Source organism: Bos mutus, chromosome 8 (assembly GCF_027580195.1).
Source record: "Bos mutus isolate GX-2022 chromosome 8, NWIPB_WYAK_1.1, whole genome shotgun sequence".
NCBI lineage: Eukaryota > Metazoa > Chordata > Mammalia > Artiodactyla > Bovidae > Bos > Bos mutus.
In genome coordinates, this window is record NC_091624.1 from 60,341,585 (window position 1) to 60,359,593 (window position 18,009).

Sequence of the window (18,009 nt, forward strand, 5' to 3'; positions counted from 1 at the left end):
CTTCAATCGCAAGCTCAACCCCTTCATCCTTGGTAACTAGACTTCATTTACACCAGCTGGTTTCTGTTCCTCTAGGGACTTTGCACTGTTGTCACCTCTGTGTGGACCTCACCCCACCCTAGACCTCCAGATAGCCAGCTCCTTATTCAGATCTCTGCTCAAGTGCTCCCTACTTAATGAGGCTCCCTAACTAGCCTATCTAAAGGAGTCCTCCCATCCTCAGGCACTTGAGACTCTACCAATGTATTCTGCTTTCCAATAGCAACTTATCATTTGAAATTATTTTATGTCATAACTGCCTCATAGGTTGGCTCCTTCCACTAAATATAAGCTCCATGTGAGCAGCTGCTGCTGCTAAGTCACGTCAGTCATGTCCGACTCTGTGCGACCCCATAGACGGCAGCCCACCAGGCTTCCCCATCCCTGGGATTCTCCAGGCAAGAACACTGGAGTGGGTTGCCATTTCCTTCTCCAATGCATGAAAGTGAAAAGTCAAAGTGAAGTTGCTCAGCCATGTCTGACTCTTTGCGACCCCATGGACTGTAGCCCACCAGGCTCCTCCATCCATGGGATTTCCCAGGCAAGAGTACTGGAGTGGGGTGCCACTGCCATCTCCCATGTGAGCAGACATCTTACTAAAGACAGATATAGTGGGACTGGACTATTAAAATGGCTGTTAAACAACAGGTACTCAATAACTATTTTTTAGCAGCTTTATTGGGATAAAATTCAAATACCATACATTCATCAAAGTATACTATTCAATGATTTTTAGTACAGTTATATAGCTGTATAAAAATCACCACATTCAATTTTAGAACATTTTCATCACCCCAAAAGAAACCCCAAACCCATTAGTAGTACCCCACCACCACCAATTCCTCGCTGCTCCAGTCCTAGATGACCACTAATCTACTTTCTTTCTCTGTAGATTTGTCTACTCTGGACATTTCGTATAAACAGAATCCTACATGCATGGCCTTTTGTGACTGGCTCTTTTCACTTAGCCAGGGAAAATGTTTTCAAGGTTCATCCACGTTGTAGCTGTATTCGTTCTTAGTCACTCAGTCATATCAGACTCCTTGCTAATCCATGGACTGGAGCCCACCAGGATTCTCTGTCCATGGGGTTTCCCATGCAAGAATACTGGAGTGGGTTGCCATTTCCAACTACAGGGGATCTTCCAGGTCCAGGGATCGAACCTGTGTCTCCTGTGTTTCCTATATTGCAGATGGATTCTTTACCCAATGAGCCAACAAGGAAGCTGTATTAGTACTTCATTCATTTTTATTGCAGAATATTCCATGTAAGGAAACACTATATTTTGTTTGTCCATTCATCAGTTGATAGACATTTGGGTTGTTTCCATTTTTCTGGCTCCAGTGAATAATGCTGCCATAGACTTTTGTCTATAAGTTTTTGTGTGAACAAATGTTTCATTTCCCCTGAATGTATACTTAGGGGTGGAATTGTTGGATCATATGGTACGTCTACTAATACATTTAACCTTTTAAGAAACTGCTAGATTGTCTTCCCACAGTGGTTGCAACACTTTGCATTTCTACCAATAGCATATGAGAGTTCCAATTTTTCCATATCCTTGCCAACACTTGTGATTATCTGTCTTTCTGATTATAGCAGTCCAATTGAGTATGATGTGAATTAGTATCTCATTGTGGTTTTGATTTGCATTTCCCTAATGACTAATGATGCTGAGCATATTCTCATGTGCTTATTGGAGACGTGTCTATTCACATCTTTTGTGCCCATTTTTAACTGGGGTATTTGTTTTTTAGTATTGAGTGTAGGTGTTCCTTATATATTCTGGATACAAGTCCCATCAGATGTGATTTGCAAATATTTTCTCCCATCCTGTGGGTTGTCTTTTGATTTTCTCGATGGTATCCTTCAATAAATATTTTTAAAATAAAACAATGAATAAAACTAATCCTTTAAGACAGGAAAAAATCAACAACAACAACCTGTAACCAGTTCATGAGAATGTAGAAAATTTGTGGCAGGGCAGGACCTAGAGGAGAATTCAAGTCACCTGTTTTCATCCCTGAGTTTTGTTTACTGATTCTCAGCATCATCCAACCAGCCCAGAAGCAATGACATCATCCTATCGTGAGTCAAACAATGCAGCATTTGGTAAACTGGCTCATGAGCACCAAACAAGTAGAAAGACACCCCAAGGTTAAAAAAAAATAAAGAGAAAAGGTTTTGCTGGAAACTAGGCTATAATAAATCTTAAATGGCCTACAATTTAGTTTTCTCTTGAAAAACTGAAATTGATGAATGGGTCCCACACACATACAGGGGAAAAAAAAACAAAAAACATTAAATGCACCTAGAATAGGCCCAGGATGAGTAAGTGGCAAACTTCTAAACTTGTAGTTACGGATATACACTTACAAGATTAAAGGTCCTGAAACTGTCTTCCCCGCCTGCACTGCATTCAAACTCGTGAGCACTGCCCAGTTTTATTATGGTTGAGAAACTTCAACTAGTGAAAACAAGGTACAAGCCTGGGAACATTGATATGGAGAGAACTGGTATATTTTTACAGCTGTAAGAGCTTCTCAGAGTAGAAAAATACCAGGCCTTAAGTACTTATTACAAAAATATCAGCCCTTAAGTACTCAGGGAAAATATATATGAGATATATATTTGTGTGTGTGTACACATACATGCACACTGGGAAAGGCAGCAGGGTAGGACTTGTTTTTAATAAATCTTAACCAGTTTCAATGATGGCAGGGTATCCACAAAGCAATTTGCCCAGGACAGAATTAACCCCTTAGATGATGCACAGACAGGGCTTCCCAAGTGGCTCAGCAGTAAAGAATCCGCCTGCCAATGCAAAAGCCACAGGAGACATGGGTTCAATCCCTGGGTTAGGAATATCTCCTGGAGCAAGAAATGGCAACCCACTCAGGTATTCTTGCTGGGATAATCCCATGGACAGAGGAGCCTCGTGGGGTACAGTCCTTGGGGTCACAGAGTCGGACACAACTGAGCATGCACGCATAATGCACAGAACATTCAACTAGAAATTCATGCTTCTTGTATGATGCTAACCCTAACCTAACAATCTGATTCACATTAAATGCAAACAAGATTAATCTAAGATTGTAGAGAGCAATCTAAAAATATTATACATTATACGAGAGCAAATTATAAATAAGTTTAAAAACACATTTCAAAATACATCCATATTCTTATAAGGCAGTAAAGTTAAACTAAGAATACATAAAAGATACATAGTTTCATTATACTATATAATTATGTAAAGGGCAGACCACATGATGTGAATAAATTATAGGTATAATTATTTATTATAATGGAAAGTAGTGTACATGACAACTAAAAGGTAAAGGCAAGCATAAAATGTGGCATCGTATAAAACATTTTAAAATCACCCTTAAATATTATTCCTGGCTTCACATTCTTTGTCTACAACCTTCCCTCCATATTCAGTGCTCAACACAATCTTCAGTTTTTAAATCAAATATGGAAAGGTTCATTTGAGAGTTGAAAGCAATCACTCATGTGTCTGTCTTTATCCCTTAAGTTGACACAGGACCTGCAGTGCAAATAGTAATGCACAGATGTGTAAAGTAGAGATAATACCTAAATTTACCAAAGGAGAACTGAAGTATGGGGCAGACTTCATGTTTATCTGCCTAGTGGGTACACCAGCACGAAATACTTGGAAACCTTATCTTAACCAAGCTGATAACCCTGCTAATATCAGTCTCACAGTTTCCTGATTCCATCCAAGTCACTGACCTTCACCTGTTCTCTACCTGGTCATCCCACCTTGGACCTTATCTTTATGCAGAACAGTTCTAGTCTATATAAACAAAATTACCCTCTGGGATGACTTCCATCTTTCCACCTCTATTCCTCTTACCAAACTGGCTTTCCATTTTCATTTTGAACTACAGCCTTTATAACTGCCCTATGCCTTTGGTTCACCAGTCCTATTTTGGCCCTGCCTGGACACTGTGGTCTATCATTTCAAAGATGGAATCCTTTGCATTCAAGAACCATTCATCCCCATCACCCCCAGCTTCCCACAGTCTCTTGTTCCTTTCTCTCTCACCCTAACTCACATTCTAACTCCCTGTTTTGTCCTTATCTAACCTCAGGTTCCGGAGAAGGCACTGGCACCCCACTCCAGTACTCTTGCCTGGAAAATCTCATGGACGGAGGAGCCTGGTAGGCTGCAGTCCATGGGGTCGAAAAGAGTCGAACACGACTGAGCAACTTCACTTTCACTTTTCACTTTCATGCGTTGGAGAAGGACATGGCAACCCACTCCAGTGTTCTTGCCTGGAGAATCCCAGGGACGGGGGAGCCTGGTGGGCTGCCGTCTATGGGGTCGCACAGAATCGGACACGACTGAAGTGACTTAGCAGCAGCAGCAACCTCAGGTTCCTGAGTATTAGTGACAAAAGCACAAAACAATGGAGGCTGGTTCATTTTCTCACCCTTTCTGTTAACCACTACTTACTGAGCAATAACTACATAAAAGCAGCTATTGCCATCGCTATTTGGCAACTCTTCTCACTGGCATTGGTCATTATCTCTTATCAGAATTTCCTAACAATGTTCCCAAACACTGAAGCACTGGGCCACTAATTTCACCCAGTTCCCCCTCTCTCTGCCGGTGGCCTTCACCTCTGAACTGATAATGAGATCCAGGCCATTGTCCACACACGCTCGCTTCCTTTCCTCCCCAACATGAACTCCCTGTATTTCCATTCACCCTCGTTCCTCTTTAGTCTCAAGGCACCCATGTTCCTCTCGCTTTCCAGATCCATGCCTCTCCAGGTATACCCATTACGCTTGCTGCCCCAAGGGCCCACTGTGCTTCTATGCCACCCACTGTGCTTGGTGCTGGGGACACAAATAGGAATGAGGCACAGCCCAGCTTTCCCAGCCAATGGAAGAACAGATATGCAATTACACACCCACACACAAACACACACATTCAATCAGGCTGACCATATCATTTCTCTGCCAAACTCAGATATGTTTGAAAGTGAAGGGGATATTAAAAAAAAAAATACTGAATGGAGATAAACTGATTTACTACAGGCATAAACCAGTGCTCTCCCTTGCAAACTGTGGTATCAGTTCAGTTCAGTCCAGTCATTCAGTCATATCCAACTCTTTGCGACCCCATGGACTGCAGAACGCCAGGCTTCCCTATCCATCACCAACTCCCGGAGCTTACTCAAACTCATGTCCCTCGAGGTGGTGATGCAATCCAACCATCTCATCCTCTGTCATCCCCTTCTGCTCCTGCCTCAATCTTTCCCAACATCAGGGTCTTTTCAAATGAGTCAGTTCTTTGAATCAGGTGGTCAAAGTATTGGAGTTTCAGCTTCAGCATCAGTCCTTCCAATGAATATTCAGGACCAATTTCCTTTAGGACTGACTGGTGTATGGTCACACTAACTGCAACTTAGTATGGTACCTTCAATCATGCAGCCATTAAAGTGTGTGTAAAAGTATTCAGTAACATTGGAAAAGCCTCACGATATAATGGTAAGTATATAGAAACTGAGCATAACTTGGCTTATAAAAACAAGATAAAACAATTGAGATTCACTGGGTATGTAATATGTGCCAGGCACCATTCTAACTACTTTTAACTAATCCTCACAGCAATTTTAGGAGGGAAATACTATTAGATCTTTTTCACACATGAAGAAAATAAGACAAATGGGTGCCTCTTTAAGCATCTTTAAGATGCTTGCCTAGGGTGCCTCAGCTAGGAAGTGGCAGTATTAGGATTCAAACTCTTTTAGTTCTATACCTATGATCCTAAATACTCCAGGACATTGATGAGAAAGAGATGAAGGGAGATGACGTAGGAGGGAGGGCAGATGCGCAGTGAAACGTCCCCTCACTATTCGGTCAGGCACTGGTGTTAAGAGCACGGGCACCATGTTTCAATTCTCATCACCTAGATTCTCTCTAGTGTAGCCCTCCGTGGCTTCATGACTGTGTCTTCAGGGCCTCCCCACCCTCTTCATCTACTCCCTATATCCCTTGCCCTCTACATGGAGACATTCCTTCGGGTTGTATTCTCAGCCCTCCTATCTTGTTTGCCTCACATCTTAGCATCCTGCATCCTTTCACAGCTTTACTTACACTGAGATGGCCGAGCAGCAGTCCTCACTTCTCTCCTGCCCTAAATTCTCTCCTGGCTACTGTACATTTCCATCTGTATGACTCTCTACCTGCTGACAACACTACATCTGGACCTCCCAAGTCGTTCCCCGAAAGGCTCCTGCAGGCTGTCCTCATGCCACAGATGACCCCCATGTTCCTGGCCCCAAGCTATAAACTCTTTCCTCTTCATCTTCTCACTCTTTCTCATCGTTCCCTTCCACTGGATTACTGAGCCACATTGAATCCACCTATACTAGAGCTTCCAAATCTGTTCCTTCAGTTTTCCCAAGTTCTGTGTTTATAACAATAACTTTGCCCAACACAATACCTTCTCTACCTCCTCCAGTTCATTATGCACACAGCTACCAGCGAATTCCCCACCAGGCAAGGCTGAACCATACTGCACTGCCTGAGACTCCATCAGTACTTGCCTTCCTTAGTACTGGTTATGGATAAAAACATCCTAGGTCCCTGACAGCAGAAAGTATAGTATGGATTACATGGTAGATTCTCATGTGTTTTGAATCAGTAGGGTGTTGCCTCCTTCTCAGGGATCTTCAATGTAATTCTTTATCTTCCTTGATCATGTTGAAACTCCCTAACCTAGGCATTTCAGGCTTTATATAATCTGGTTTGTGGTGGGTATTTTTCTTGTCCTACATGTCCTTTCCTTTATTCTAGTGGTGGCATCCTCTCTTCTTTTAGGAAACTGTCCTTCCTCAGTTGGTAGGGTGCCCACCCAATGTCAACATCTCCCTCACTTCAAGGGTGGACAAGTGACCCAAGCTAACTCACCAAAACACCACCACCCCCACAAACAAAGTGACTGGCCTGAAAATAGGGATATGACCCAATTGGGGAAGAACTGAAATCTTTTTCAGGGGTTAATTTCAAGACTGCATGAGAGAGGTACTATGAATCAAAAGAGCTCTACTGCTCATGGAAAGGGCCCAACTGAAAATGAAGCAAATACAGGGAAACAGATAAGAATCCAATGTTAGTACTGCTTCTGACTTTTCAGCTGGATAGACCCACAATCACTTTTCTGAAACTTGAATCTATATGTGTTTCAGAAATTCATAATTCTTCAGATGAGAAAAGTACAGTGGAATGTAATATACACTCTATGTGGATCAAGGACAACATCCTCAAAATCAAACTCAGTCATAGATTTCTGCAATCAAACACATTAATGTCCTAATTGATGTCAGTTTAGGTCAGGGTAGGTTTTTGCCTTGAAGAAAGTACAGATAAGATGAGGCTTGGCTGCAAAAAGTTTCAGCTTCTGCCTTTAGAACTTCACATAAAGGCATGTGAATCTGTTTAAACCAACAGATTCCCTGCTCCCTTATCTGCCTGTTTATCGGTTTTATTTGAGCACTATGAGTTGGGTTTTTCACACATGTACTCAAAAGAGTCCCGTCTGTATTCTTTATGGGCCTCTCTGTATTTCAGTTTTATTTCCACTACTCTCCTACACATAACTCATATTTGAGTCTATCTTAAAAGACTATGTTTGATTGTCTATATAAAAATAAAAAATCATGCAACCTCCACATCGCATATGCCTTATAAACCAAAACTGTTCAACCAAGAGATGGGGAGCCCTGGCTGCTTGATGCTCTGGTCAGCTGTCCCAGCCCTACACCACCCTCCAAGGCTCTCAGGGGAAATGTGAGACTTGCCATGCAAAATGCTGGGCTGGATGAAGCACAAGCTGGAAACAAGATTGCCGAGAGAAATATCAATAACCTCAGATATGCAGATAACACCACCGTTATGGCAGAAAGCAAAGAATAATTAAGAGCCTCTTGTTGAAGGTGAAAGAGGAGAGTGAAAAAGGTGGCTTAAAACCCAACATTCAAAAAATGAAGATCATGGCATATGGTCCCATCACTTCATGGCAAATAGATGGGGAAACAATGGAAACAGTGACTTTATTTTCTTGGGCTCCAAAATCACTGTAGATGGTGACTGCTGTCATGAAATTAAAAGACACTTGTTCCTCGGAAGAAAAGCTATGATAAACCTAGACAGCGTATTAAAAAGCAGAGACACTGCCAACAAAGCCCCGTCTAGTCAAAGCTGTGGTTTTTCCAGTAGTCATCTGTGGATGTGAGAATTGGACCATAAAGAAGGCTGAGCACTGAAGAATTGATGCTTTTGAACTGTGGTGTTAGAGAAGACTCTTGAGAGTCCCTGGACTGCAAGGAGATCAAACCAGTCAATCCTAAAGGAAATCAATCCTGAATATTCATTGGAAGGACTGGTTCTGAAGCTCCAATACTTTGGCCAACTGTTGCGAAGAGCCAACTCATTAGAAAAGACCCTGATGCTGGGAAAGATTGAGGGCAGGAGGAGAAGGGGATGACAGAGGATGAGATGGTTGGATGGCATCACTGACTCATTGGACATGAGTTTGAGCAAGTTCCGGGAGATGGCGGAGGACAGGGAAGCCTAGCGTGCTGCAGTCAACTCTCAAAGAGTTGGACACGACTGAGAGACTGAACAACAACAATGGGAGAGTCAGATGCCACACTGACTCCTCCCCATTTCTGTTTCCAGTAGATCCCCAGGGGCAATTACGAGAACCTGGAAATTCACCAGTGCTCCACTAGAGAAACTCCTAGTAACTCCTGCATTCTCTTACTTTTCCTCTGGAGCAGCCTCCATCTCCTTGGAGCCCTTATAGATCATATAATACTTCCTATGTCTGTCTTTATTTATATGTTCATATTTGTTCTTAGGGCACTCGATAACACAGCAATCCTGAGAGGTAGATGGGGCAGGTGCTCAGGTCCCCAACTTGAGGGTCAGGTTGATAAATAAAAGGGAAAACCCTAGAGTTTCACTCAAACCTTCTGACTTAGTTTAGTTTTCTTTCTAGTCTCTTTTTCCTCCTAGGGTTAACTCAAATAGAAGAGTTTATTGGTCTGGATAGTTCCTTCTTGGTACACTTAGGTGGAGAGATGTAACCTGTTGAACTAGTGAGAATGTTGCACGCGCAACTGCACTCTAGTCAGTTCAGTTTCTCAGTCATGTCTGACCCTTTGCAACCCTAAACTACGTGCAAATTTAATCCTGATAAAAATAAAAATTCATATATATAGCATATTCATAACATGAGCATCTATACATGTTCATTTTTACTACCCAGGAAGTCAAAGTCAGCTTCTTTGTCATTTAATCCAACCTGAATTAGACAAGTGATCAAATCCCGAGGCACAGAGATGTCTGCAGATACTTCAGCCTTGGGGAAAACCCAGACACTGCTTCGCATAACTTGAACCGACAACACAAATACCCCTCCCTGCCCAGGGGATGTTTCTGGGTCAGGACTCCCTCCCTTAACCAAAGAGTCAGACATGGCTGGACACTTTCCCAGAGCACTACCCTGCTTCTCTGGCTGACCTTTAAGGTTAGGACCTCTGGATATAAACTTATTAAAGATAGTCATAAGGCAAATTCAACTGCCTTGGGGCTCACAAAAATGCAGTGTTTCATTTCAAATAGACCCCGAAAATCCCAATGGCCACATACAGCCATTCCTAGCCTATGAGGTTAAAGCAACAGACCCACCATCAGCAGGCCAAGAGCTCTGAACTGCTTTTTCTTCTGAAAGGTTCTCCCACTCATGAGAACGACACATGTGAGGGTGGATAGCAGAGGTCAGAGCTAAGGTTCTTGGGTGTGGAAATCAGAGCCGAGGTCCTTGCCGGGTGCAAAGCCAGATGCATCACACAGGGATCACTCTGGGACTCCCACATCCATTTACAAAGGCCTAAGGATATAACTCAGAGAAGGCAATGGCACCCCACTCCAGTACTCTTGCCTGGAAAATCCCATGGACGGAGGAGCCTGGTAGGCTGTAGTCCATGGGGTCACTAAGAGTCGGACAAGACTGAGCGACTTCCCTTTCACTTTTCATTTCATGCATTGGAGAAGGACATGGCAACCCACTCCAGTATTCTTGCCTGGAGAATCCCAGGGACAGGAGAGCCTGGTGGGCTTCCATCAATGGGGTCGCACAGAGTCAGACACGACTGAAGCGACTTAGCAGCAGCAGCAGCAAGGATATAACTAGGGGAGCACAGTGCACTCCCATACAACACACCAGACTATCCCTGTCCCCTATTTCTGATGCCATCCATAAGCACTGGGCACTCACCCTCCACTGTTTAGCCTCCCACATTATTCACAGGTCAAAACTAACCAAGAAAGTGAGAGACCTTCAGGACATTGCTGAAGAAGGTTCTTCCTGCTAAAGCATCCTGTCCTGCTGATTTGGAAAATGGTTCTTATCACCTTTCTCATGCAAACCACATTCAGAATTAAGTGAAATAGGAATTCATATATGATCTCTCATAATGTACCAAGGCAAGGTGCTTTATAAAATAATCAGTCTTCAGATTATTTTTTTTCCCTTTCTTCCATGCCCAGTGAGCTTATCCTACATTATTTAATGGATTATAGCAAAGATCAACCAGGGAGGGGAGCACTGCCATGGGAAATCAGCCAGAATTGTTTAGAACCCAGCAGAAAACTATTTTAAACTATTTCAAATTGTTAGTTGAAATGGAAAACCCATTTCCGTGTCTATAGAGCTCTGATTTAGCTTTTTTGACTCAGTCATCAAACATATTTTCCTGATCTTCAGTGTGTTGCATTTTCCATTATAAAAATGTCTTCCTTTTATCATACCTAAATAAAGTCTGAATCTCACTTATTTCAGATCCAGATTCAACAAACCTTCCAAAGCTACTTAACTATGTGCTGAGCAGTACAGAGCCGACTCCCTCTATTATCTCATTTATTCTTTTACAGATGAAGGAACAGGGGCTCCATTAAGTTCACTGACTTTCCTGCTTTCCTAGACCTTGCAAATGGCATCTGTAGAGTTTCCAAGTCTCTGCTCTCAATGGGACTGCCAGGTAAAACATTCTCCCCAGTATTACTCTCAGCTGGCTTTATCTTTCTGGAATCTTGCTCAACGTAAGTCACACTTTTTTTTTTTTTTGGCAGGGGGGGTGGTAATCTGGTAATCTCAGTTTGGAATCAAGGATTAAAAGCACCTCACAGATGGATAAATGCAGCTGGTGCACAGAGCAAACAATCTTTATGGAGGACCTTCTCTCTGGGTTTGAATACCCAGAAGTTAATTCCTCCAGGTTTGTAGACTGCAGCCAAACAAAGGTTCACAATTAACATTATGTTGGGTCTTATTCCTTCATGTCTTTTTCATCCTCTCACCACTACACTGCTAGCTAAAAACTAGGCCTCTTTTTTCCACCCCCGTGTGGGCCAACAGACAGATGTACCTACCCTCAGCCAGCTTAGCAGTGCTCATTATGATAAATATTGAGACTGCTTGGCGTTGGGTCTTATAGGGGAAGAAATGCAGGACTTTCTAGAGCTGATGGTAATGCCAAGCAAAATATGATATATAATGACATGAAAACTACCACTAGTTACAGCATCATTTTAGAGTTTCGAGACATAACCATTCACAAAATACAAACATTATGTGAAAACCTACCCAAACAACTGCTATCTCTAGAACCAAAGCCAAGAAAAGCTTCATTATTGTTCCCTTCCAGGATGTCAAGCATGTTCTTTTTGCCTGTTTGCTTACTTCTCCTGTGTTACTCTCCACGTACTATCTTTCTTGAAGATGACAGGCCAGGTTTAGGCCAGGTTTTCTGTAGAAATCTCCAGGCCAGAAATTTACCTGTGGTGGCTTTTAAATGCTAAGATGCTACACAAAACATGACACTGAACAGATATTCAAAATCAGATTGTTACTGTGGTACAAAGTCACTACCTTATTCACCTAAAATATTACTCAGAAAGACCTCAAAAATACTACCAGGATATTAAATGACTATAGAAACAATAAAAGACCTCAGTTCCAATCTGTGACACATGAGGTGGGACCCCAAGCCCAAATGCTTAAAAACAGGGGCACATTCTAGAGACATTTGCAAATTAGTTACTGCCCTCAACTGAACAACAGCTGGCTTACTGATATAAAGAAAGGACAACAAAAGGATGGCCCTTACAGTGCAATGATATTGCTTGTGTGAACTCAATTTACCACCTTCAAGACTTAGCCCTTTGATCTACAGAGGAAATGCTTTTCACTGTAAGAATTGTTTTTACACTGGTTAGGGTATCAGTTCAAGGAGTCCTCTGTCACCCCTGTAAGCTCTCAATTTCCTCATTGGCATTGTAAAAACCACAATAAACCACATTTGGTGTTACTTGAATGTAAATTTTCTTAGTATTACCTTTTAAATGAAAATCCACAGATCTTCACTATAAAGCCCTTGGTAAAAAGTCAGGCAAGGTTGCAGGATACTGCAATGTTTGGTTATTCAAAAATGAGTTCTGTGACAATTTCTTCTCCCCCATTCTGCCAGGTTCCAAATGTGTAAGTTCTACTGAATGAGTTTATTTTGATACAGATCTTTCCACTTCATAATTCCTGAAGCTGCTTAGGTTCAAGAAGTCCAGGTCGGTTGAAATTAAGTATCTGTGTATTAAGCCTGGACATTTGCTTTCCGTCTACTGAGTCACTAAATCAGAATTCAGGGAAATGGGGAGTTTACTTTCTTCCGCTTCCTTTCATCCTCACAGGCAAGCGTAGGCCTGGACCAGACAGTCCTAGATCTGATTCACACCCTTGTACTGTCTAGATAGGTGACCTGTATGGGTAACTTCTCCAGAATATTGGTTTCCCTGTTGCTGTAAGTGACGTAATATCCAACAAAAATGGTTGTTCTGTGGATTATGAAGTAAGTGTATGGTCAAGAACTATTCTTCCAAATATGCCTTTTTTATGGGAGATGCCCAGTGTTAGCTGAACCTGAAAGATGCATCTGGAAAGATTATTAACATGACTACTTTTATTATTAGCCTTTCCTTTTAAATTCCCCAGGTCACATGCAGCACCCCCCAACTTCAAGCTTATGTAAAAAAGATTTGAATAGACTTAATGTTTTCTTCCAGAAGAAGAAGATAGAAGAAGCAGGTAGAATCCCAACAAGCCATTAGGATGAAACTCTCCTGAAAATGACAAGCACTCAGACAAAAAAATCTGGCTGGCTGTGGCTTCCTTTCCGGTATGTGTTAGACCGGGGGACGAGAAATACAGACCATGCGCCTTGCCTTGGTCTCAGCCCTCCACCAGACTGGTTTCTCCAGAATATGTCCACTCTCTGGCACCTCAAACAGCAGCAAGATCCCCCCACCTGGCCCCCTCCTGCTCCTCCGAAGCCCCAATGCTCCTGTTAGATGCAGTAACAGCAGCTCTGCCTGCTCTGGATGTTGCGTCCCCCAGGCAGCCCAGAGTACCCATGCTGGAGGACATGTTCCTGGCCATGGAGTTCCATAGCATCAGAAACCAACAGTCTGTGCTCTTCTGCTCCAGTGGCCCCAGCCGGCATCTTCCTCTCCCCTCATCCAGGCAGAGCACGCAGGGCGCGTGCAGCCAGAGCAGTCCCAGCAGCGCGTCTGCTGTAAGGGCGCCTCTATCACCCTCGCCTCCCTCCCCCATTAGAGTCTCATCAGAGTCAGACCAGCGCCACTCCTCGGGCCAGGCCAGGGGAAGCGAGTGGGAGGGGTGTAAGGATGCGGGAGCACTTTCTGGGACCTGCTTCCACTGCCCCTTCCACCCATTTCTTGCAGGAAAGAGAGCGAGGAAGCCAAGCCCGGAGGTACCTCCAAATCTGTAGTGCTTCCAATCATTCCCATAACATCCCTCAATTCTGAGTCCCCAGCGGGGCAACTCCTTTCAAAGCACCTCACGAAAACCCCGCGCCACCGCCGCCTCCGGGTCCCGCACGTAACTCCCAGAGGGAAGACCCACTGTTTTCCAAAGCAGAACCAGGTCAGTGGTCTCGGAAGTTTGACACCTCCCACTCCGACTCTCCATCTAGAAGCCCCCACGCTTATCCAGTTTGAGAGGGGAAGCCAGGAGGTCTCCCCACAAGTCTTCGCTCACGCCGGGTCCGGCCGCCTCCTCTCTCTCCTTTCTCGAGTCTAGCTCCAGCCCTCCACGCCTCTGGCGCCTTCACTGAGTGACCAGAGGTTCTCTCGCTCCTAAAAGAGGAAACTTCTTTTCAGGGCTAAATTCAGGTCCGAGCAGGAAAGGCTTTCCCTTCTTTGCCTCCCCTCTTATCCCGGCTCTCAGAAACCACAGGGAGCCGGCACCAGGGGCGTGCTTACCCTCTAACCCCTAAAAGAGTCCACTGCTCCCCGACTTTCCACTGCAAAAGTCCAGTCGGGTCTGAAACTACTTATGTACACTCGTGATCCTTCCAGAGACCCTACCTGTCCCTCCTGATTTGCAAGAAACAAGTAAACAAAACACAAATCGTAGCAACTTTGGAGAGCGAGTGTGTGTGTGTGTGTGTGTGTGTGTGTGTGTGTATGAGTGAGTGAGAAAGAGGAGAGAGAGAGCATCGCAGAAGAGTTAGGGCAACAGCTGCAAGAACACATCTGGAAGAGGGGGAGGGGACAGACGAGGAAGGGACAAGCGCGAGGTCGTGGGGGACTCCCCCCATTCCCCCGCCCTCGCAGCTTCAGGGCCGAGAACCCGGCCAGCTAGTGGTTACCTGTCCTATGTTGATGAATCCGTACTTGCTGGCTATGCGGTTGGCCTCCGGGAAGCCGCCGGAGATTTTGACTGCCCAGTGGTTGGTGTAGACGCGCGTCCGGCACACGGGGAGCAGGCAGCCCCCGAGCAGCGCCAGTACGCAGAGCAGGTCCAGCCGTCCCGGGCAGCAGCAGCGGCTCCCCCAGCCCATGGCCCCGGCGCTTGGCTGCTGCTTCGATCGCTCGCTTGCTCCGCTCTCTAAGCTGAGCGCACAACTAACTTCTTCGGCCTGGGCCGCCCGAGCGCGCAGCCCCCGGCCGCCGCGGCTCGCAGCCCTGGGAGATCGACAGGAGGCGGCGAGCCCCGGCAGGGAGCTGAGCAGCGAGCCTCGCACCCACTCCTAGACCATCCCTGGGGCTCCGGGGACCTGTGCTTCCAGCTCTACGGCCCGCGGGGCGGTCGGCCGGCGCTCCCCGGCTCCGGCGCAGGAGGCGGCTGAGTGGGGCGGGCGCCCTCCCGCAGTTGGGTCTCGCCGGGCTCGGCTCCCGGACTCTCCGACTCGCCCTCGCTCCTCCCGGGGCCCCCGAGCGCGGCGGAGGCGGCGGTGCAGGCAGCGGCTGGGCGCCCCCTCTGCTGGCCCGGGCTCCGAGCGCTCGCTAGCTCGCTCCCCGCGCTCCCTCCGGCTCCGAGCAGCGCGCTGGGAGTGTAAGTGGCAATGGCAGCAGCGCCTGCTCTGCATAAATGACTCCCCCCGCCCCCCTCTATACCCCTCCTTTTCCACATCTCCCTCCTCCTCTCCCTCCTCCGCCCGCCCGAAAGCGGCCACGGTGAGGCGCCAACCAGGTCCTAGCGCCGCTGGGTTCTTCGGGCTGTAACCTACAGGGTCCAGAGCCGCAAAAGCGAGTCTTTCCAAAGGGCTGAGAGCAGAGCTCCGGTGTGGGGGTTTTACCCTCTTCTCTCCTCTCCCTTCTGGATTTGTATTAATTTACCGCCACTTCCCGAAAGACTAAAGAGATTTACAAGCTGGTTCTGGTCAAGCGGCCCCAAGATTCATTCATCCTAGCTCTGAACCTCCTTAAACAAGTAAGTATTTAAGGAGGTCACTTGCGTGTCAATTGCCGAACAAATAGCCCGAGATTTTCACTTCATTAATTCTTCATCCTTTTCAACAACTGTTTATTTCACAAAATCTGCTCCCGGGAGAAGCTACCACACAGGACGGTAAGGCGCATCGACCCTTGCAAAAGCCAATCACTGGCAATTCCAAAGCCGAGTGTGTTGCCTGCTGACTTTCGAAATCCGTGCTTCCTATACTAGGCAACACCACGGGAGAGTAAAATTCCAGTCGCGGAATTGGGGAAAGATGTTTCTGTGACTATTTGGTATGAAAGTGGATGGGCCAAGGGAATAACTTCATTCATTCGTTCCACTGAGTCTAATGAGAACTTCTTTTTCTCCACCAAGGGAAAAGTTTTGCAACTTTTCCAAGAACGGCCCTGTAACAGTGTTGAGTTCGATATAAACAGGACCACAGAGGAATTTCGAATGAAATAAATGTGTGGCTGCGCCGCCTTCATTACTGTATCTTGCACTGTGACTGCAGCAGGCAGGAAGAAGCTCGGATTTACCCGCTTCTGCTGAAGAACCTCCCCGCCTTTTCTGGCACAGAACGACTTCTTGTGAAAAGAAAATATACTCCTTATGAAATAATTCAACTGACCTTTGAAGTATTCACTATACCTCTAACCCGCTCCCCGCCCCCCCCACCCCTGCCTTCGCCCTTGCTCTCTCCTCTTCCCATCCCCCATTGTCTTTCTTAACTGTATTTGAAGGTAATTAACACATCACACTTTGAGTAATGATTCTTTTATCTGCCTAGGGCTTCACTTTTCTTCCTCCTCCCCTCAGCGGAACCAAAGCTGCAGAATCAAAACATGCAAATTTTATAAAACTCATAGTTAAAATCATAAAAATATCATTTTATGATTTTACATATCGTATAAAGTATGCCATATTAAATATTTAATCTTGAAAATAAACCCACCAAATGGCTTTATTCCCACTCTACTGAAGAAGTGGAAGATCAGAAGAACTAAATCATTTGCAGAAAGGCATGTATTTTAGTTATTTACTGGTTAGACACATATCTTTTCAACACCTAGAATGTGCCAGGCATTGTGCTGGATACCTGAGAAAGAGGAGGAAGGGGAAGATGGGGGGGCAACAAGGACTAGTGCATTTCAGACTCTGACTAACTCTAGCCTAGATGTGGTTTGTTGCTGTTGTTTATAGGTGGTAAAGCATAAGTACTATGCTTGGGCTTTAGAGTTCTGATACAGCCTCCTTACTGGCTAGCCCCTTTGCATGTTCCCTCTTCAACCTGGAGCCTAGAAAGTTTACAAACTGTTAGTTCAGTTCAGTAGCTCAGTCACGTCCTACTCTTTGCGACCCCATGAAACGCAGCACGCCAGGCCTCCCTGTCCATCACCAACTCCCGGAGTTCACTCAGACTCACGTCCATCGAGTCAGTGATGCCATCCAGCCATCTCATCCTCTGTCGTCCCCTTCTCCTCCTGCCCCCAATCCCTCCTAGCATCAGAGTGTTTTCCAATGAGTCAACTCTTTGCATGAGGTGGCCAAAGTACTGGAGTTTCAGCTTTAGCATCATTCCTTCCAAAGAAATCCCAGGGCTGATCTCCTTCAGAATGGACTGGTTGGATCTCCTTGCAATCCAAGGGACTCTCAAGAGTCTTCTCCAACACCACAGTTCAAAAGCATCAATTCTTCGGTGCTCAGCCTTCTTCACAGTCCAACTCTCACATCCATACATGACCACAGGAAAAACCATAGCCTTGACTAGATGAACCTTTGTTGGCAAAGAAATGTCTCTGCTTTTGAATATGCTATCTAGGTTGGTCATAACTTTCCTTCCAAGGAGTAAGCGTCTTTTAATTTCATGGCTGCAATCACCATCTGCAGTGATTTTCGAGCCCCCAAAAATAAAGTCTGACACTGTTTCCACTGTTTCCGCATCTATTTCCCATGAAATGATGGGACCAGATGCCATGATCTTCGTTTTCTGAATGTTGAGCTTTAAGCCAACTTTTTCACTCTCCACTTTCACTTTCATCAAGAGGCTTTTGAGTTCCTCTTCACTTTCTGCCATAAGGGTGGTGTCATCTGCATATCTGAGGTTATTGATATTTCTCCCAGCAATTTTGATT

The 18,009-nt window shown here is 45.1% G+C and overlaps 1 protein-coding gene across 3 annotated transcripts in view; it reads right to left on the reverse strand.

Moving 5' to 3' along the window:
- The window catches only part of PCSK5 (proprotein convertase subtilisin/kexin type 5), a 517,126-nt gene extending 501,625 nt beyond the window's left edge, over positions 1 to 15,501 (reverse strand). For all 3 annotated transcript variants that reach the window (XM_070375753.1, XM_070375751.1, XM_005892979.2), the window contains exon 1: positions 14,805 to 15,501. In XM_070375753.1, coding sequence (XP_070231854.1) covers positions 14,805 to 14,996 — 192 coding nt within the window. In that variant the 5' untranslated portion in view covers positions 14,997 to 15,501. The remainder of the gene's footprint in view (positions 1 to 14,804) is intronic.
- Positions 15,502 to 18,009: the final 2,508 nt, after the last annotated feature.